Raw genomic sequence first — 22,390 nt, forward strand, 5'->3', positions numbered from 1 at the left:
CCTTTTTGGCGCCAGGGACCAGTTTCGTGGAAGACAATTTTTCCGCAGACAGGCTGGGGTGGGGTTAGGGTTGGGGAGATGGTTCAGGAGGTAATGTGAGTGATTGGGGATGGTTCAGGTGGTAATTGGAGCGATGGGGGGATGGTTCAGGCGGTAATTGGAGCGATGGGGGGGATGGTTCAGGAGGTAATGCGAGCGATGGGGGGGAGGGTGGTTTCAGGCGGTAACGCGAGCGATGGGGGGATGGTTCAGGAGGTAATTGGAGAGATGGGGGGGGGATGGCTCAGGCGGTAACACGAGCGATGGGGAGCGATGGGGCGCACCAGATAAAGTTTAGCTCACCCGCCGGCCGCTCACCTCCTGCTGTGCAGCCCGGTTCCTAACAGGCCGCAGACTGGTACCAGGCCATGGCCCAGGGCTTGGGGACCCCCTGCTCTAAAGGAAATCTGGTGCCTTTGGAGGGTTTCTGAGGCTGGGCATGTTTTAAAAATTGGGCTACTTGGGCTGTAAGAGGGCCTATGGAATCTTCTACAGCCCTGAGCAAGAACACAAGTGACCTTCAGGGGTCATTGGGGATAGACCCGTGTAGTAGAAGAGGATACAGTCAGTCTTTTGAAAGGACCGCCCTGCTGTGGAATTGATCAGGAAACACATTCTAATGAACTGTTGAGAGATTACAACTCAGAGGAGGCCGGCTCTTGAACCTACTCCAGAGAGAGGTGCCCCAGTCTCCGAAGAGCTAATTTTGAAGCTGAATGTACGGAAGGAAATGGGGTGTTGGCACACTTCCCACTTTTGCTGCTGCTCCCCTGGCCCTAAAGCCGGCTTCTGGTTTCTGAACTTAAAAGACAAAATGATTTCAGACCCCAATCCAAGAGCCAAAATACTAACATGAGAACTGACTGCGGGAAAAGAGAACCTATTTTCATTACCTTCAGAATGATGCAGGGGTTTGCTCTGGTGTACATTATAATCCCATTGCTTTGCAGTGTTCGCAGACGCAGCGCCAATTTAAAGTCCTCTTCTTTGCTATTTTCAGAAAGCCGGTATTTGATGTAACTGTTTCCAGCAAAGCTGAGAGAAGTGTGCCCTGAAAAGACCATGACGAGGACATATAGATACTTTTAACATCCAGAAACGAGCAGGGACACATGAAATCACCCAACAACTACCAAGCAAGTGGATGAAAGACCATGGGAAGTTAGGGAAGCCACTGAGGAAAAACCATTTTGGATTAAAAACTGTTTCTCCATTTCAGGTCACACTCTAATTTCAAAGTGAAAAAAAATTTACTAGTCAGATGCTGAAAAATCTTAGTTCTCTCATGTCAAGGACAACTTGGTATATTCTCTAACCTGAATTTTCTTAGTGTCACTAAATTCCCAATTCCTATTTTCTAAAATTAGCACTATTAAAAGATATCCCTTTATGCCCACCCTCATCACTTAGATATTTAAGAATTTTCAATGCTATGAAACAAGGGAAAGACAAAACTATTCTCAAAGAATATCCAGGGCTTCCCTGGGGGCGCAGTGGTTGAGGGTCTGCCTGCCGATGCAGGGGACGCGGGTTCGTGCCCCGGTCCGGGAGGATCCCACATGCCGTGGAGCGGCTGGGCCCGTGAGCCATGGCCGCTGAGCCTGCGCGTCCGGAGCCTGTGCTCCGCAATGGGAGAGGCCACAACAGTGAGAGGCCCGCGTACCGCAAAAAAAAAAAAAAAGAATATCCATATTCCCCAAGTATCCTAATGCAGAACAGACAACTTAGGTCATTTGCACAAATGTTGATAAGGATAATGATATAAAGGAAGTTCATGTCTTGTGCAGTCACAGCTCTGCCTTTTGACCATTAATTTCAAGGCTCCCCTTCCTAGAATCTTTAGTTGCACCCACATCACCCAATTCTGAGTTAACCCTCTCTTTTTTTATTGTCTCCATCTTTATGTTTCAACAAGCAAAGTAATGGCTGAAAAGCCCTCTGGCTGGGGGGAGGAAGGGTGGAAAGTGTGGAAATATGCCAAATGGATGATAATCGTGGATTATGAAGAGGTTTCCATATGGAAAGGAGAAGGGAGATGGGCAGAAAGGGACATCTGAAGTTAGGAGACTTGGCCTTGACTGTCACCCTGCAGACCCACCTGCTGTGTACACAGCAGGTGTGTTGGGGTGAGGTCAGCATAAATATCTTTTAAGTCGAAGCCTTAGAAGCCTTCAACGGCAAGTATGCGGGTGATCTCTTCAGTTCTAGGGGCAGCTCCATTCTCGAAGTCAACTCTGAAAGAGCTTTGGCTTCCATTTTTAAGAACGGTGCTTGTCTTTGCAAAGGCTGAGTTTCTAGAACCCAGTGCTTAACAAGTGCCTTGCAAATACTAGGTGTATTTATTCCCATTATAATGGCTATTATAATCATCACTCCATAAATATTTCTTGGATTCCAAAATCGGTATCAGTGTGCCTATATTTGAAATACATCCTCTACCAAAAAAAAAAGGTTCTATTGGTACCAAAAATGAACAGGACTCTTTTTAGAGGAAAGAAGTGGTAGAGCATATGTGAATCGAAAGAAGTATTGAAGTTGAGTGATAATTAGAAATGGAGGATCGTTTGGATTGAAGTAACACAAATACTGATTTTTTTTCTTTCTTTAAGAAACAGAGGTGAGCACCTCCCTCGCCTTTTGGGAACACGCAGTTAGTTGTACATGTACAGTGGAGAGTCTCCTGATCTAGGCTGGACTTACCCTACAGAAGGTCAGCTGAACTGGCTCAGCTTTACCTTCTGTTGAAAGGTGGAGGCTCTGAACATCAAAGGCCATGCCACAGATACTCCGACTCCTCTGCCTAACCGACAGCCTTCTATTTTCCATAATTTCACCCCCTTAACATCCATGTGACATGATTGAAACACATGCCGTGACCTCCCATTATATAAGGAGCCCACAGGCATTGCATGTTTCCTGAGCACAGGCTGCAGCTGTAATAAATCTCAAGTATTTGAGGGGGGAGGCTAGCTGGGGTCCATGCGGAAGGAAAACGTTGCATGCAGACAGAATGTGAATTTAGACCCTCGTCATCCTGCCCCGCTCTGCACCTGAGCACTCTCCGAGCTTCCCCGGTGGACACTGGCAGAGGAACGGTCTCCTGCTGGCTTCGTAACCGACACACTGCATGTCCCCCGGACACGGCTTCTCCACGCAAGGATCGTTGGACCCTGGGCACAGTCCTCCTGTGACAGAGGGGAACACGCATGATCAGTAGAAAGGCAATCACTCTACACTCCAGGAAGTCCAGGAAGCACAGGAATGGGTCAAGAGCTGGGCTCTATAGGCTCTGAGCTGAGAGACAAAATGGCCGCCCAGAAGCAGGAATGCCTGCGTGAGCTTCACCTGGTGTGGGTGTCCATCAAACATCCCTGCATCTGCCAAAAGCTCACTGCCAGAGGGAAGTACGGTGGGGGCAAAGAGTCAATGGAGCTCCTCTGTTTAGGCTAAAATATGCTAAGGTTGTGACTGGGCCAACTTCTGGTGAAGAAAGATCATACCGCGTGGGCTCGGGTAGTCTTTATTGGATGGGGCTCCTGCATACTGGGGGCCATTTGAATGCATCACTTGAGTTTAGACTTCTTCTATGCTCCTTGCCTGGAGCCCTGAAAATCTTAGGTAGACTTCACAAGACGTTAGCTGTTGTTTTCAGATTGAGGGAAAAAAGACTTTTCTAAAGAAAAGTATGACTCGCTCTAAATTGTGCAAGCACAACTCGCGTTGTTTCCTAATCCCTTCTACTCCCTGCTATTGTATTGATTAGCTATAAATGTGCCCTGCTGGCTATCAAACATAGCAGAATTTTCCTTGGCAGAGGAAGGCTTCCTTTTCACCTGTTCAATGTTCATAGCACAGTGAGATGAAAGGTTAATTCCTCAGAAAGGAAATTCTGGAAGGCAGACCCTTCCAGAGGGTGGAATTCAGGACCCAAGGGAGTTTTCCAGAACTGTGGTGACGGCAACTATGGGTCCACCAAAGGAAATGCACTTTCCAAAGGTCTTGGATATTTCAAATGTAATTAGGCGAGAGTTTAGGTGGTAAAAGGACTGTAGAAAAGAAGACACAAATTGAAAACAACTCACAGCTGGGTTAGCAGTGGACTAAAGACGCACCTTTTCTCTGTGAACCAAGAACACACTGGGCCTTAGCAGCATCTTTGTTCAGCAAGATCTGGCCCATTCTCTTCTTCCTTTCTATACCAACTCTTTCCTCCTCATTAAGCATATTATTCCAGTATACACTCACTTCTCTGCCCAGGAGAAAGCAGACATTTAATGCTAACTACACATAAACATTTTAGGAACCGTAATCCTGGAGGGGAGAGATGTAAGTATAGCACTAGCAGACTCAGAGTTCATAAATCTTATTTTCCACTGGTTGAGAGCTCAGCCATAAAAGATACTCTTGGCAATGACCCAGCTTACAAAGTCTTAGAAGATGAAGGGATTTTTAACTGAAAATTCGGACTGATCTTCACAAATGGTTCTAAAAGACCTAAGTGCCCTGAAATACATCTTCCTCATTTCATTCCAAGAAATCTTTATTCCTGCCGTGTATTTATCAATATTTATAGAACCTAAAACAGCTGTTCAGCCACCTTATGATCTGTTTCAAGTGGCTTTTGATACCAGATTTTTTTTTTAATTTTTAAATTTTTTTGGCCACACCATGTGGCATGCGGGATCTTAGTTCCCTGACAAGGGATCAAACCCGTGCCCCCTGAAGTGGAGGTGCAAAGTCTTAACACTGGACCACCAGGGAAGTTCCTTCAAGAGGCTTTTGATAACCAGTTTTGGAATTTTTGATGCGTTCATCCAACAAAAAAAAAATCTTTAGGGCCAGCGAGGTAATAGGCCTGGACATATAAAGATGAAAAAAAAAAAAGTTCCATCTCTTCTTCCCCACAGGAAACAACACACACACACAAAAACATGATTACAGGACAATAAAGTAACTGCATTGCGAGAGGTATGTGAGTGCAAGGGAAGCCCTAGAGAAGGAACAATTGTGTTTCCTGGGAGAATGTCAGAAGTCCTTGCAGAGGAAGAAAGCATTTTAAAAACTCTGGCTTGAAGGATGAGCTCTTTTGAGTAGCAAGGAACTGTGTTTCTTGGGAATGAATCTACCATTGTTAGTGGCATGACCGCATGCACGTGTTAATGTTTACTTACGGTAAGTTCACAACTCTCCCAGCCTACTCTGTGCTGTCTCCATGATTGGATTCATTTCCGTTTCTGAGGCCTGCAAACTCCTAGGTGGCTCCTACCTGTTGACTAGTTAGCACGGGCTCAAAAATGGAACCACGCCACAGGGAGGTAGCAATGAGCATAAATGAATCACAGAATTCATCCCATCAAATGGATGTAACTCTAAATTATCTGGGCATTAACTTCCAGTTAGACATGGGAACAGTAATTTATGTATTTAAGAAGTCTGTTCCTTTCCATTCTGTGGACGTGCCTCTTCCCATGTCCTATTTTAGCCGGCCAAAAGATATCCTTTCTATAAATGTCTGTGTTTGTTTCTGAGATACAGCTACATATACTACATTCAGAGTCTTTTTTGCCCTAATGCAATGGCTACATTGTTTAGAAAACTTGCATTATCAATAATGCAGTTTCAAAGCCTCTGTTTTAAAGGGGAAAAGAGGACTAGATAATTTCAAACCCATGATAGCAAAGCTATTTTCTCCTGCCAGGAGTTATGGTAAAAAAATAATAATAGGGCTTCCCTGGTGGCGCAGTGGTTGAGAGTCCGCCTGCCGATGCAGGGGACACGGGTTCGTGCCCCGGTCTGGGAAGATCCCACGTGCCGCGGAGCGGCTGGGCCCGTGAGCCATGGCCGCTGAGCCTGTGCGTCCAGAGCCTGTGCTCCGCAACGGGAGAGGCCACAACAGTGAGAGGTCCGCGTAACGAAAAAAAAAAAAAAAAAAATAATAATAATAAAAAAAATTTAAGAAAAATTAAAAAAAAAAAAAAAAACCCAGCTGTAAGTGCATATAATAAAGGCTAAACACTGTATTTCAGAATAAACACAGCATTTGAGTACTTCTCCCTTTTATTCACATGTTTTGGCCTTTTCTTTTACCACCAGTCCTGCCCTGGTAGTTAGCATTGGGCTTCTCACTTTATCACCCATATCGCTTATATTGGGTTAAAGCACAAAGTCACTTAGATCAGTAACTGGAGTTCAAATTCACAGCTCTTTTTCTTCTTCTTTCCTTATGTCATAACCGTAGAACCCATATAGTTAAATTCATTAAATTAATGAATTGCATTAGATCCAGCTCCCCTTATAAAAACTCTAGCTGGAAGACAGATAGAAAATATATTAATACATTATAATAAGTGCATTCTAAATTAATGTAAATATTAAACATATAATAATGTATATTTCTATTCATTCCAGCAGTCATTGACTTTGATAGGTTATTTTTCCTTCCTTTTCTTTTTAATAGGTTTCCTAAGGCAGAGGGGACAGCTCCGGCAAGCGATCTGTCTCTCGATGCTTTAAAAATCCTAGGGGGCCTCCTCCCTGCCTCCCGGCCCGGGACGGGAGTAGCCATAAACGTTCTGGCTCCAGCTGCTGCTGTCAGTTTGCTCTGTTCACCGTCTGCTCTCTTGTGGCTCATGGAAGTATGAAGGCAGATTAGAGTCTGGAGGTCAGTGTAAATGTTACGTGCTCCTTAGCTGGGGACAGATGTGAGCATACGCACGAAATGCAGTCTTTTCCAAGTAGAGAAAGACTTCCAGTTACTGAAAAACAGCTTTCCCCAAACCAAATGCTCCCCATATGCGATACTGTAGTTCTTCCCTCTCTTCAACTATGATAAGAAATTAGGTCCTTTCTGAAATATTTATCGTGAGAGGGACTTGACCCTCATACGCCAACCCTGAACAATGCTGTGTGTCCTTTGACCTCCGATGTACCCAGGCCTGGGTCTTGGGGACACTTTCCTGGGGATAACAACCCTCTTCCCAGCTAAAGCCGTAAAGCTTCCAGCAACATAGAATCCAGTATGCTTTCAATGGGTGTTGAGGGGTTAACTTGTTTTTAGAAAACACATGCTCACATCATCCCCTTTGCAGAGAAGCACTCATACCTACTATCGTTAGGAGTCTTAAAGACCCTCTCTCTGGTGGAGGAAAGTGGCTCATCCACTCCCGTACAACCGTTAAGGGACAACAGTGTCTGCTCCCATTGGCTTCTGGGAGGAAGTTTATCTTATTAACTGTCATTAAATAATCCAGGTTTAATTAACTTGTTTCTGTGATCAGTGACAGCTTGCGGGGAATGCAGGCTCTAGACCTTCATGATCTGCATCTCCAGGCATCCATCAGTCTGGCGCCAGAGTGAGCATGAAGGGAGAAAGGTCCCACTTTATCAAACCCACTGACACCGTTTGTGGTGAGTCAGGGCAGGGCAGAAGGATCAGATGTTTTTAGCAATTGTCAGAGCATAAAGCAGGCAGAGAAATCTCTGTTTCCCATCCCTAGGTCCCCTCTGGAAGGTGGGGCACTGTAGTAGGAAAGGGTGCGGCATCGACAAGCAGCCCTGGATTTTGGCCCTAGTTATTCAACGTATTTCCTGTGTGGCTCTGAACAAGTCACTTGACTTCTCTGGGTCTTGCTTTTCTTTTGTGAAAAATGAGGATAATGATTCTTCATAGAGTTGTGAGCATTAGAGGGGCTAATGTATGTGAAAGCAACTTGTAAAGAAAAAAATTTAGAATAAAAACAAATTACTACAAGGTCCCCTAACTGGAGACACTAGGCTGACAATATGGCAGAGATCTAAACTCCAGTGTAATCCTTTTCTTGCTGTTCTTTCTGGGTCAGATTCACGATTTGTAAACTGACAGATGATATGAAATACTGTGTGCATGGGAGGAGCTTTTTGTTAATCAGCGTCACAGGCCATGTGCAGCTGGGTTAGCCCCTTCACAAGCTTATCCCGGGCAGAGGTATTCTTTTCACAAAGTCTCTCTACCAGGAGAAATGTGCCCAAGATGTGGCCATTCATCACAAGGTTTCCCACCCCTGAAACTTAGCTCGGTTGGAAATTTAGGTCACTTTCTACAGAGCTGACAATATACAATTCACTTGAGCAGAAGCTCAGAGCTTTGGAACCTGCAGGGAGGAGGAAGGTGATCCTCCCGTGGTTTTAAAAGGGTCTCAGTTCCCTATGCATGACTCTCCTCTCCTTATCTCCCCAGAATTCCCACAGCTCCCAGCATTAAGTCTATGCCTTTAGCTAATACATCAGTATTTAGCTGTGATTATTATTGCTGCCACTTTGAGCTTATTCAACCTCTTGATTTATATCACTGCCTCATTATACTGAGAATCTAATGACTGATGGTAAACATCCTACACCCTGAGTTCGCATGCTTTGCCAAGATGCCATGTCTCAGCCAATGCCACGTAAGTCAATAAGCTTCCTTCTTAATTCCTGGCCTGCATGAAGTTTTAAAACACATTCTCCTAAGGTCCCTTGGCTTTGAAGTGGTTTCTTGTGGTTGTCCCAGAAGCACAGAATCACGTTGATAGGTGTTTGCTTGGCTCCGCCATATTTTCTGGATGATTCTGCTAAAGGCTGAGTACAGTTTCATTCAACATATCCTCTCTGGGGCAGCTGTGTGTGGATGGAATATATAAGGGGTTATCCACATGGTGAGAAGCTGGTATCACCTCCACACTGGGTACCTCCAAACCTCCCCTGGCACTTCAGGACTCATGCATGCTGGAGATCAGGGATCTGCAGAGACATATCTGTTGTGAATGAGAAATAAAAACTTCCAGTTTTTAGGGGAATCTGGTTAAGATTCGGAGATAACACTAAATTATTCAGAATCCCTGGGGTTGGGACAATGGGCTCTGTCCTTTGAGAATTAGCATTAACAATCCCCAGCCCAAGTGCAAACACAATCTCAGGTTGTTTATGTTGTTTTTTTTTTTTTTTTTTTTTTTTTGCGGTACGCGGGCCTCTCACTGTTGTGGCCTCTCCCGTTGCGGAGCACAGGCTCCGGACGCGCAGGCTCAGCGGCCATGGCTCATGGGCCTAGCTGCTCCGCGGCATGTGGGGATCCCTCCCCGGACCGGGGCACGAACCCGTGTCCCCTGCATCGGCAGGCGGACTCTCAACCACCTGCGCCACCAGGAAGGCCTGTTTTTATGTTTTTTAAAATCTCATCAAGGCTAAGTTTTAAGTGTCTTACTGCCTTGCAGAAGCGTTCATCATTTTATTTTATTTTATTGTGCTTATGAGAAGTACCTCACTGTGGCTGCCTCTCACAGGCTCCATTACCTATCCTACCATATTTTTCCAGGACTGGTCCAGACTCCCCCACATCCAACTCAATCCAGCTGAGCTCCCTGTTGTTCGCTCAGTACCACGATGCTGGTTCTTGGTCCATGAGAATGGGGATCATGTTAGCCTCGCTCACCACTGTATCTCCAGCAGCCCGCCTAGGGCTTGGAAAAGTATTTAATTCACTGTTGAGTGAGTGAGCAAATGAAAGGGTGCCCCGAATCCCTGGGCTTTTCTCTTCACTTCTCTCTCTGCTCAAAATACCTTCCCAGGACTATTCATTGCTTCCAACGCCTTTCATGGACTCCTTCAAGTAGGACAGAGGATTCCTTCCTTTATGCTTATTCTGTGCCCCAACTACAGGAATTACAACTCTTTCTAGCTCCTATTTTTCACAGCCAAGGAGCAAAGGTACTTCTGTTGTTTGTCTAGAAAAAGAGATTCAAGGGGTCCTAAAAACTAGCCTTAGATGACTGGAGGGCAACTTGTACAGGAGGGGTTAGACAGCTCGGGTTCTGTATGGCTCTAAATGGTGGAGCTGGGTGACATCACAAGGAGGTGGATTTTGGTGCCCTAGAAGAGAGAAGTTGTGTTAGGTCCATCTTGTGAGGTAGTGAGTGCCCCCGGACTGGGGTTCAAACCTTGGCTGAATTACTGTGCCAGGAGTACAGTAAACAGGATGTCTGTAGTGGGTGGGAGGTTGGACTGGGTGAATTTCAAGTTCCTTTCACATCTGTGCAGAGGTGATAGGGTACAGTGGTTAGGACTGCCAGGTGTGAATCCTAGCTTGACCCTTACTAAGTTTGTGACCTTGAGCAAGTCAACTGATATTTCCAAGTCCAAGTTTCCTTAGCTTTTGAGGAAAGTTAACGATACCTACTCTTTAGGGTTATGATGAGGGTTAAATGCAATGACACATGTGTGAAAAACAGCACAGTAACAGGTCACCGCTCACTAAATATTAGTTGCTATGTTTGTCCCTGCCTTTATCTGTGCACTGCACTGCACGCGGTTTCTCGCCTCTATTCCTTGGCTCTAATGTTCCTCAGGCTTGAGCACTCCCTCCCCATCACCTACCTAATTCTAGGCATCCTTTCAGACCTAGTGCAGGTGGCATCACCCTCAGTGTTCTTCTCCCTGCCCTGCAAACCCTCACAGTGGCATCATACACCACTGGCTGAGGGCACGGGTGCTGTCACCCTCAGCCCTGCCAGCACAGGGCTCACCCATGGTAGATGCTCCACGCGTTTTACTGGAGCTCCAGTTTCCAGTCTGGGTTCCATATCTGAACCAGGACTAGACAAATCAGGCATCCACTTCCACTAACATTCTCATAAACACATTGGTCTTAAACTCTGATGGTCTCATGGCAAGTCCATTCTCTTGGACAAGCGTCTCCTTTTTGATATATTTCTAGATTAGACTTTTGAAAAATCAATGAAAATTTTCCAAAATGGACAGTCATCACGGCCCCACGGGCTGCCCCAATGCTCTGTCCTCTGGCTTCCGCAGAGGAGCTCAAGGGCCTTTATCATTCCCCATCGTTTAGGTTGGTGTCGGGCTTTCTTACCCAAGTGCCAAAGTTCACTGAACATCTGAAGTTTACCAGGAGCCACCGCACGACCTCAGAACTCTCTCTGTAGCTCTCAAACTTTTGTTCAAACGTGATGCTTCATGGGGGCTGGAATATAATGAGGCTCTTTGGCACTAAATTTCAAGCCTGTCTGCATTTTGTCAAAGCAACTCAGCATTTTGGTTTAAGATGTAAATGATGTTAATTTGACCCAAAAGTCTGCATGAGAGAAAGATGGGTTGGAAGTTGGGAGGAGGGTAGAATATTGAGGCCAAATCTGTATAAATATTACTACACAGCCCAGAATGGGCAGCTACCTCTATTTATCATCCTAATTATTCCACCAGGTGGTGGGAAAGTCCGTTTATTGTATCTGCCAACCTTCTAGGGTAAACAGACAAGCAGCAATACTGGGTGTGCGTGCGTGTGTGTGTGTGTGTGTGTGTGTGTGTGTGTGTGTGTGCGTATGTGTGTGTGTTTGGGGGCCTGGGGGCATTTACTGACTTCAATTACCTCTCCTTTCCAATAAATGAGAAAATGTCTAAAATGATTAATGCTTTCCTTAACAGTTCTTCACTGTATTTTTATTTACGAGGATACTTCAGAAAAACCGAGAGAGCCATTACTATGATAATTAAGAGTTTGCCCTCTGAACCCAGAGGAAATTGTTTCTATTTTATGTTGACGTGAGATTTCTTAGAGTTTGGTTTCCTCACCAAACTCGCCAGAATTAGAATCACCCAGGCTACATATATAGTGGCTCCTAGGCTCCACCCAAAACCTCCTGCTATATTTGAGTGTGGGTCTCAGTAGTGGGCATTTCTAGTAAGCCACAGGCACAGTGGGGTCTGAGATCCTCTGCTATTCTGCCATGGGTCTATGAGGTTGGTGAACAGTCAGGAAAAATGGGGTTATTTGAATATTCTTATAGAGTACATAGCACTGGGGTTATGAATCATATAAAAAATGGAAGAGTTCCTGTTCTTAAGATGCAGGTAATAAAACAAGGGCCCAAGATGAACCTTTATTAAATCAGCACGCCCTTCTCACCAGCCGTATGGCCCTGGGCAAGGCAGGGAGCTACCACATTTATAAAAGGGAGATTATCGTATATCAGCTGCTGAAGTTGGGGATTGGGCCAGATGATGTTTTGAGGTCCTTTTACCACTAACATCCAGTATTTTATTTTGCAGCTTAATTACAAGAGTGACTTAAAGGTGCAAAGGGGCTGAGAAGTGAGGCTGAGTCTGCACAGAGCTCTTGTTCAGGAAATGCTCGCTTTTTAAACCGAGACAGCCTCCTCTTGGGACGTCTCGGGGCTGAATCACAAAAACTTCCAGCATTCCGGGTTTCCCGGGAGTGGAAAGATTTATGGGGACTCGAGGACAGGAGTCCTGGGCCAGGATACCACCTTGAAACTCATTGCATTTCAAACATCAGTGTCTCATGCAAAATGCAGAGCAAGACCCCTCTCTCCAACAAAATCTAAATGCCTGCTTTGAAGAAAACTGCTAAGCCTGCCCTCCCCTTGTCTCTTCTTGAAGAACTCATACTCATCCCTCAAAACTTAGAATATAGGTGGTCTCTGGTGCCTAAATGTCACAGAAAGCTTTCCTCTGGCCACGATACGCACTCTGTCCTTTTTCCTCCCCAGCATTCCTTATAACACTATTAATGCAAACAGGTACTTGCAACAACTGAGTTCACAATAGCCAGCTCCTAAGAGCAGGGACTGTGTCTTTTTTCACTTTGAATCTGCGGTGCCTAGGACATTGCCGGCACCACAGTTTTTTACTGAATGAAATGAGTTCCCAGAGCACAAGGATTAATTAGCCGGTTTAGTTTCTCCTTCAGAGTCTGCACTGTCCTGTCTCGAACCTCTTTTGAACCCTGCTGTGAATCACTGCAGGAAGGCTCTAGCAGAGCTTTGGGGCATAAATCAATTTGCCTGCAAAGGAAATATAGGTAGGGTCTGGACGACTGGCATTCATAAATCCTGCATGTTGGTGGCTTCTGCCAGAAATGCATTTCACCTAGCACACATGCTTGGAGTTACTTTGGAGCTACTTTGGAGCTAATTTACATATTCAACAGTTTGGATATCACTGCATCTACGTGATGAAAACACAAACAGAATTCACTGGGGACCACAAAGTGAGTGGCCAGCACTCTTCTAGGCTGCTTGGAGGTCATCAAAAGGTCTCTCGAGGGAGCTGTGATCTCTGGGGCCTTCCTCTGATGAACTCATTCTCCAAAGTGCAACACAAAACTTTCTACAAGGGAAGAGGGCAGGGGCCCTGCCTGTCCTCAATTACCTAAAGGATGTTTTATAAATGGCTTCTCTTCTGGCCACAGTACCTTTAGGCCAAGTTTGCACTGGCTAGAAAAACTCCGGGTGCAATTTTCTTCGAAGAGAGCAGTGAATTTATGGCGCCACATGTCAGAGAGAGAAAAAGAGGGAGAGAGCAAGGTTTCTTGCTGACCACTGTGGTCATGCGACTCTGTGCAGCTATGGCCTCTGACCAGAGGGAAGGTCAAGGTTCAGTGACTCTAGTTACGTCGACAAATACAAACCATTCCATCTCTGCCGCTCTGAGGGCTGAATCCACCCCTTGACTGTGCTCCAGAATATCTGGCCCCTGTTTTTCACTGAAGCAAATCCAGCTGTCTTTCCCCTCTGCGATAGCTTCTGAACTTGTTTCCCTGCCTCTGGCCCGGCCCCGTCTAACCCATTCACCTCTGCAGCCAGCAGGCTCTTCATGAAATACAGACCTGATTCTGTCACTTCTCCCCCCTCAAATGAGCCAATGGCTCCCACTGCTTTGAGATAATTTCTATAACTTCACCCTGGCTAATGGCTCTTCTGTGATCACTGGGCCGACTCACAAGTCTCCTTTGTCATCACTGGAAATCTCTTTCAATCCCCTCATTGTAGGTTGCTGTCTTGCCCCTAAGCCTCATACAAACAGCCCCTCCACTGGAATGCTGTCCCTCCCCTACCTGTTTTCACACGTCTAATTCCTACTTTTTTTTTTTCTAACATTGAAATATAGTTGATTTACAATGACGTGTTAGCTTCAGGTGTACAGCAAAGTTCTACATATATATATATATATACACACACATATATATATATATATATATATACTTTTTCAGATTCTTTTCCATTATAGGTTATTACAAGATATTGAATATAGCTCCCTGTGCTATACAGTAGGTGCTTATTGTTTATTTTACATATAGTACTGTTATCTGTTAATCCCATACTCCTAATTTATACCCTCCACCTTGCCCCTTTGATAACCATAAGTTTGTTTTCTATGACTGAGAGTCAATTTCTGTTTTGTAAATAAGTTCGTTCATATAATTTGTTTTTGGATTCCACATGTAGGTGATATCATATGATACTTGGTGCAGCCACCATGGAGAACAGTATGGAGGTTCCTTAAAAAACTAAAAGTAGAGTTACCGTATGATCCAGCAATCCCACTCCTGGCCGTATATCCAGAAAAGACAAAAACTCTAATCTGAAAAGACACATGCACCCCAATGTTCATTGCAGCACCATTTACAATGTGCAAGACATGGCGGTCAGTAAATATTTTGTCCAATGAGTAAATGAACGAATGCATGCATGCCAGGATGGTAATCCAGGCCACCTCTGAAAGCTCAGGACTGGGGAGGGAACTCTCCGAACCGCACTCACCGTTACAGGTGCAGCGCACGTTCCTGTAGAAACGCGGGCACACGAAGCTGATGCGAGCTGTGCTGTAGGTCATGAGCGCGTGGGAATCCAGCGACAAGCCTTGCTCGCAATGCTGCTCCTGGCAATCCAGCCCGGAGCAGTTCTTCTCCAGGATGGCTGAGATGCGCATGACGTTCTCCAGATGTCTCCTGGCGTTGGACAGCTTCTGGATCAGGTAGGCCGGCTTGTAGAACTCACTGTTGGGCATCTCCACCGCGAACAGCATGTCCAGCTCATGGGTGCCCGCCACGGGCTGGATGCTGATGATATGCAGGCTGTCCTGCTTCTGGGTGAGGACCGCGTTCCACAGGGTGCGTCGGAACCCATGCATGTGCAGCCCCACAAAGTCCTCGGGGGATACGTTCTCGAAGCGGATGGTGACGGTGTTCTGCAGCATCTCGTGCACCAGCTGCTCCACATGCACGACCACGTCGATGGGCACCTGGAAACGGCCATCACTCACTGACACGTTCAGGATGTACTTCCCGCTGTCCAGGCCTCCTAGGGCGATGATTTTCCCATCATGACTGTTCACCTTGAACAAGCTTTTCTGCTCCGATTTCAGGGCAAATGTGAGGACATCATACACATCTTGATCTGTGGCATGGATCTTCCCAATGACCCCACCAGGAAAGTCGTCCTCCATGGTGACAATGAAAATTTCCAGGGGAATGGCTGTGGGCTTGTGGATGCTTTCCTCGATGACCCGCACACGGATGTAGGAGTTAGAAACTTGCTGAGGTTTGCCTGAGTCTTTTGCCTAAAACAACCAAGAGGGAGAAAGCCAAGGAAGTAAGAAAAAAAAGATAATAATTAAAAAAAGATCAACAAAACTCTGAAGATGTCTGTTCCTTTAACCATGTTTGCTTCTTCCTCCATCCCCTGCCACTATTCTGCAAAATGTTGAGGACGTGCATTTAAGGAAGAGGAGTGACTTATCACCTGGGGTCCCCATATGTACACTCTGTTATGGACAATAAAATGTGTCAACACAATAAAGCCATGGGGGTGAATTGGGGTGCTATAGGATCCAGCATGCCCACAACAGGCTGGCCTTATTTTAATTTTGGACAGAAGCCACAGGGGAACCCCATAAAGTGGCATTCCCACTTGTAGGAGAAATCTTTGTTCTCTTTGGCTTCTTTGCTTTTGATTGGACCAGACAGCACTTTTCTGCACATTTAAGAAACAATGTTATTTAAAGTGAGAAGTACACAATATCAGGGTTTAGAATAAAAGATGGTACACTGAAAGGCAAAATAGGTAGCCTGAAAAAACCCATTTTGACTTCCTTCTTTACATAAGAATTGACAGAACCACTACCCTGAAACAGATCGTTACTGAGAACCTGCCATGTGCAATGTGAAGGTAGTCAGTGCTGTAGGACTTCTGAGAAGGGCAGATTCTCAGGGGCTGGGTCCCCAGGGTGGGTATCTCAAGATGTGGGGCTGCAAAGGACCTTGCAGGCCAGGTACCATCTGAGGAGACGTGTCCTTGTATGTAGAAGGCAGTAGAAAAGCACAGGCTTGGTCATCACAGAGACCTGAGTTTGAATCTTGGCTCTGCCTCTATGTGTCTGGCCTGGAGTAAGTCACTTAACTTCTTTGAGCTTCAATTTCTGTATCTTTAATTTGAATAAAATAGTCATATCTACCTCACAGGATTCTTGTACTGTGGGGATTAACAGACACAGTGATTGCAACGTACTTAGCACAGGCTTGACTCATAGAAGTACTTAGTATGTGAGAGTTAATGTAATATTGTCATTTTTATTATTACCATCACCATATGCTTTTAAAAATGAATTATATGAACCGGAGATGCTAAAATGAAAAATTCATGTAAGAAGAGATAAATTTAGCAAATTAGGTTGAACTTGAAGTGAAACTGTGTATGGCCTCAAAAGACAGTGATGGGGCTTCCCTGGTGGCGCAGTGGTTGAGAGTCCGCCTGCCGATGCAGGGGACGCGGGTTTGTGCCCCGGTCTGGGAGGATCCCACATGCCGCGGAGCGGCTGGGCCCGTGAGCCATGGCCGCTGAGCCTGCGCGTCCGGAGCCTGTGCTCCGCAACGGGAGAGGCCACAACAGTGAGAGACCCGCGTACCGAAAAAAAAAAAAAAAAGACAGTGATGAGTTTGGACACTATAGGCCAGAGGTTGCCCACTCAGATGCTGAAAACCAGAAAGGTGACAGAGAGGCATGAAGCCACTGGGTGTAAGGTGGCAGACTCATGGGCTTGTGGCCTGAGAAGGACTGCACAGTCATGTCTGCCTAAAGTCTGAAAGAGTCAGAATTCACAAGTTTTCAGGCACTAGGGAGCTCAGATGGATTTAGTTTAGGGGTTGGCACACTTTTTCTGTAAAGGGCTAGATAAGAAATAGTTTAGGCTTTGGGGTTACATGATCTCTATCAACTACTCAACTATCATTCCAGCAGAGAAGAAGCCCAGAGCATATGTAAATGAATCGGTGAGGCCGTGTTCTAATAAAACTTTACTTATAAAAACAGGCTGAGGACAGGATGTGGTTCAGGGGCTATCATAGTCTGTTGACCTCTGGTTTAGTGGAATGACATAATCAAAGTGGACTGATATAATCAAAGTGGAATGATTAGCCTGGAGGGGTGTAGGGATAGATCAGAAAAGAATGAGGCTGAAGCCAGAGGAACACCCGGGAGGCTTCTGCAATGGTATGAGTTCGGGCGATATAGAATAAAGTGGGGTGATGGCAAAGGGAACATACCTGATGCACACGGGGACCTTATGAAGGCAGAAACGTGCGACTTGGTGGTAGTTTAATATGAGGGACTAGTAGGAGGAAGCTCTCCATGGTGTTTACAAAGTCTGAGTTGTGAAATATGCTCTCTAACAACCAGAGAAGGTATGCAAAGAACTAGCTTCTGTGAGAAGGCACTAAAACTCTCTCCTTGCCCTTGAGGACCTATACTGTGATATCAAATCATTCACATAATATTGTTGGACGCATGGGTGGCAACTGAAGAGTTTATCAATGTGCTTGGACCCAAAAGTCATTAATTTGGAAGGTTTCGTGGAGTAGAGTAAGCCATAATTTATCCAAAGAAATAAGGTACACGATGAAATGCTACATAAAGAATGGCTATTGTTATTATTGCCACCATTAATAATGAGTTTAGGTTGCCCTCTGTGCCAACTGTGGGTTAAAAAAGTCACTCAGTTTCACTGATGGGACCCACATCTTGGTACTGGCAAAATTTGCACCCAGTGAATTTTTGGTGCTCTCTCTTTCCTGCTCCTATCCACACCCTTCCCAGAACTGCCACTTTTGCCTCTTTGTCTCACTTCATTTTACACCATGACCTTGAAGAAGCTGAAATGTTGGGAGGCCATTGCCATCTGAATCCCTGTTCCCCTCCCATCTCACTGGGGAAACTTACCAAGTTGAGGTCTCTTCAGAAGCAGAGGCCATGAAATAGCTCAATCACATTAGGACAAGGACTGGTTCTTTCCCCACTTGGGTTGACCTGGGAAATACTTCTCAGTACCAAGCAGCAAGCCTTGACAAATGAGTTGTCTTTGGGGCTCAACTAGAACCCCAGGAATTTTCAGAATGCAGATTTAAGCCCAGTGACCGTCAGCCCGGCACACCATACAGGAACGTCCCACTTCAACAATGATGCTTCCTTTCCTTCCTGTTCAACTTCACATACAGAGGCCACTTTTATTGGTGTGAAATCGAATTTGAGATTAAAATGAGTAATGAATTGTGTTGACTTGCTTGACAAAGAAAACCCAACCAACGGGCCCAGCAACCAGCACGAGAGAAAGCTGGCCTGATGCGGCCAGAGGACGAGGCTGTACCTGGACACACAGCACATACTCTGGAGACTCCATGTGCTGGAAGACCACGGCTGAGCGCAGGATCCCATCCGAGTCCAACACGAACGCCTCCTCTTCGTTTCCCGACAAAATAGAGAAGGAGAAGGGAGGCCCATTGTGAAAGGAGTCTCTGTCTGTCACCACGAGCTGCAGAATGCTGGTGCCTACTGGCTTATTTTCCTGCATAAGAGAGTATATTAAAAGGGAAGATAAAATTACACCTCTCTTCACATTTAAAGAGAAAACCCATCATTACCAGCTGAGAGTGCTGTGCTAGAAACAGGGCTTTTTGCGGAAGGGATTCCCTGTGATGTTATCTTGTCTTCTGAAAATGTGCTGGCCTCTGTGAGCGTCATGTTTCCCATCCTTCCCTGCCACTCCACAGCTGCCCTGTGAGACAGTGAGCTGCAGGTGAAAACATGAGGACTTTGCTTTGAATGGGTTTGCAGGTTCCAAGGATGCTGCTGGTTATACCTTGTCCTCGAAAGGCTGGAATTGCCCTGAGTTCACCCGAACGGCTCCAGAGATACACGGTGCTCATCAGCCTTCATGACGATGTCAGAAATCCTCTCGGGCCAAGAAAACATCAACCTTTCAGGATGGGAAAGCACTTCGTCACACTTACCACAGCACGGTTACGCGGAGGCCCAACATGGTGACACGAAGTCACAATACCGGACTCTTTAGGGGGACATCCTGGCAACTTCCCAGGAAAAATACAAAGGCGGGTGTCAGGTGAAAAACAGGGCTTTTCACCCCAGCCATCAGAACACAGTTTTGCTATTTCTTAAGGGAAGGGAAAGGGGATGGGATGGATATTCCTCAGTTAGCGAATGAAGAGAAAAGGAATCTGTAAGTTTCGGATGTCATTATGCCAACATGATTTTGCAGAAACTCTGCCTTCTACCCCAGATGGAAACACAAAGGCTCCTAGTTACTCCTTCTTGGGCCCAAGGTTGTCCTTACTTTGAAAACACCAAATTGAACTCCTTGGTGGCTCAGGCACTGGTTTCCTTGCTCTGCTCTGTTTAGACTTCAGCATTCCCACGGCTCGGGCCTGAAGTCATTTTCATTAGTTCAGGCCTTCTGATGACATTGACTTTGGATTAACTGAGTTTGGGTCACAGAGATGGAGACAATGATACCCTGCATGACAGCAGTCACGGGCGGGGCGGGCGCACTCACGTTTTAGGCACTGAATTAGTCTTATGAGAACCATGTGTTGGAAAAAGAAAATTATTCTGGGGTGAATAATGGGAGGAGCATTTTTTTTTGCAGGAGAAAAGAACCTCAGATACTTCTCATGTTGCTTCTCCTCTCAAGTGGCCTTTTGGTTATCAGGAACTAGACACCGTCTCCCTCTGGAATAAGTTGTGGAAACGTCCCAGCCCAGCGTAGATTTATTAGTGCAAGCTGACAGTATCTTCAGCACCACACAAAACAGAAGGTCTATTGATTTGTTTGCTCTCTCTATAAAAGCTATTTCCTCCAAACAAGAGAGAGGGTAAGAGGATGTGTGCCTGAGGGGTCGCATCCGAGGAAGGAGGGTGAAATAGAACACAGACGGGCCTGGTGTTGCAGACAAGAAGCCACGGTCACCGCTCATGGGCTCGGAGTCTCTGTTCTCTCCCTGCTGACTTCCTGGAGTGTGTGTGAGAACAGTCTGTCAAGCTGATCGACGCGTGTCATAAAACTGACCTTGAGTAGGCAGAGCCCATTTGGCGCTGGGCTAGTGAGTGGAGGCGGGGGAGGGGGGGCAGAGAGCAGCATCGTGGGGACAGGTGGGGAGCAGAGCCATGGAGGGAAGCGGCAGTAGGGGAAGGGGCAGAGCCTGGGGGGGAGCTCTGTGGAAGCTGGAGAGGGGTGGGAATGCACAGCTGTTGGAATGAGCATCAGAGAGGAGAGGAAACCAAAATACCGCTGGGGAAGGAATCGGGTTTCGCTGAGAAAGGGGTAGGAAGGGAGCAGAGAGCTACTCAGCCTGATTCTGGGGGAGCTCAGTGGTGTGGGGAGCTGGGGGCCTATAGATGGCCAGACTCAAAGTCTTGAATGTTGTTCCAAAGGCGCCCCTCAAGATGGGCGGGTGATTCTGAGGCTGATTTCCTAAAGTATCTGTGGTCCCCACAAGACACATATATCCATCCCTGTCTCCTGTAAGTCCTCCATGCTGACAGTATTCCTGGACTGGATTTCCTGATCCTCTTGAAGTCGGACTTTCAGCTTCTAGAAATACTGGGAAATGGAAGTAGCTTGGCGCTTAGTACCGTGCTCACGAGATATCTTTTGAATTAAAAAAAAAAAAATAGCTGAGAAGAAAAGTCGTTCTCTCTGAGAGCAGAACACCAGCAGTAAGTCACTCTCTCCTGCGGTCTAATTTTAGAGAGCAAGTGGGTTTAAACTGGTAAACAAACTGCTTATGGAAGACTGATTTTTTTTTTTTTTTTTTTTTTTTTGCAGTACGCGGGCCTCTCACTGTTGTGCCCTCTCCCGTTGCAGAGCACAGGCTCCGGACGCGCAGGCTCAGCGGCCATGGCTCACGGGCCCAGCCGCTCCGCAGCATGTGGGATCCTCCTGGACCGGGGCACGAACCTGTGTCCCCTGAATCGGCAGGCGGACTCTCAACCACTGCGCCACCAGGGAAGCCCTGGAAGACTGATTTTAATGAGGAGCAGCTCTAGCCTGATGGCCAATCTCCCTTTGACAAACAAGATGGTTCGTATCAACCTCCTTCCCCTGCTAGAATAGCACAAAGTGGCTTAAAGGCAGCCTGTCACCGTGGGAAGAGAATAGTCTTTTCAGAAGACAGACCCGAGTTCAAATGCTGACTCTATCACCTAACAGCTTCATGATCCTGGTTGAGCTACTTAACCTCTCAGATCCTTACCTCCTTCACTGTAAAGTGAGGGCGGTCGTGAGGACAGACCTTGTACGGAAAGCACCTGACACTTGAAAGAACCCCATGGGCCATAGCGCTGATCGACGTTTTATGAATCAGTTGCAGTACGAGAATCAGGCTCTTTTCATACTAGCCCTATGATGGGATGAGTTGATATTAGGTAAAAACAAGAGTAAACCATGATGAGTAACTAACGGCGGAGGAAGGAGGATGAGTGCATAAGGACAAGAGCCTGGGAGGCCAGATTTGCTCACCTGAATCACAGCGGTATAGTTAGCAGGTGTAAATACTGGGCTGTTGTCGTTTACATCAGAAATATCAATGTTGACAGTGGCAGTTGAAGACATCGCAGGAATGCCGCTGTCTACTGCCTGGATGAGCAGGGAGTATCCAGACACCTGCCAAAGCACAAAGGGCCGACAGTAAAGAATCACAGCGCTTGCTTCCTTCTGGGCTCACTCAGGCGCTGCAGGCTCACAGCGCTTTGCGGAAGACGAGCCATCTTCACGTTGAGTCTTTAGACCGGGGTTTTTCAACCTCGGCACCAACTGGCGTTTGGGGCCAGATAAATCTTAGTTGTCGGGGGCGGACCTGTGCGTTGCAGGATGTTTAGCAGCATCCCTGGTCTCTACTCACTAGAAGTCAATATTGCCTCTGCCTGCTTGTCACAACCAAAAATGTCTCCAAATATTGCCCGATGTCCCCTGGGGGTAAAATCAGCCCGGGTTAGAACCACAGCTCTTGGCCGTTGTTCAAACTATAACAATTGTCACAACTGATCTGTCCTAGGTATTACTTTTGATACTTTGGGAGTATATTACGGGCTTCTATTACCCAGTGAAGTCTTTCTACGTTTAAGCGTCATGCCTATGGCATCTTTTTCCATGTTTAAATTTCACTTTGAAGACATATTTTTGGTCAAAAAAGGTGGTGTTTAGACACTTAGTTTAACCTCGGGCAGAGGAATCTGCT

General features: G+C 46.2%; 1 protein-coding gene across 6 annotated transcripts in view; it reads right to left on the reverse strand.

Annotated features, from left to right (window-relative positions):
- The window catches only part of FAT3 (FAT atypical cadherin 3), a 708,211-nt gene that overhangs the window by 35,057 nt on the left and 650,764 nt on the right, over window positions 1–22,390 (reverse strand). For all 6 annotated transcript variants that reach the window (XR_004351132.1, XR_004351131.1, XM_032640647.1 and 3 more), the window contains 5 exons: window positions 21,673–21,816; window positions 18,505–18,702; window positions 14,628–15,426; window positions 3,090–3,224; window positions 933–1,090 (listed from right to left, as the gene is read on the reverse strand). Coding sequence is in view for 4 of the 6 variants with exons in the window: in XM_032640647.1 (XP_032496538.1) it covers window positions 933–1,090; window positions 3,090–3,224; window positions 14,628–15,426; window positions 18,505–18,702; window positions 21,673–21,816 (1,434 nt within the window). In the remaining 2 variants the exon portion in view is untranslated. The remainder of the gene's footprint in view (window positions 1–932; window positions 1,091–3,089; window positions 3,225–14,627; window positions 15,427–18,504; window positions 18,703–21,672; window positions 21,817–22,390) is intronic.

The sequence above is a fragment of the Phocoena sinus genome, chromosome 8 (assembly GCF_008692025.1).
Source record: "Phocoena sinus isolate mPhoSin1 chromosome 8, mPhoSin1.pri, whole genome shotgun sequence".
In the NCBI taxonomy this organism is placed as follows: Eukaryota; Metazoa; Chordata; class Mammalia; order Artiodactyla; family Phocoenidae; genus Phocoena; species Phocoena sinus.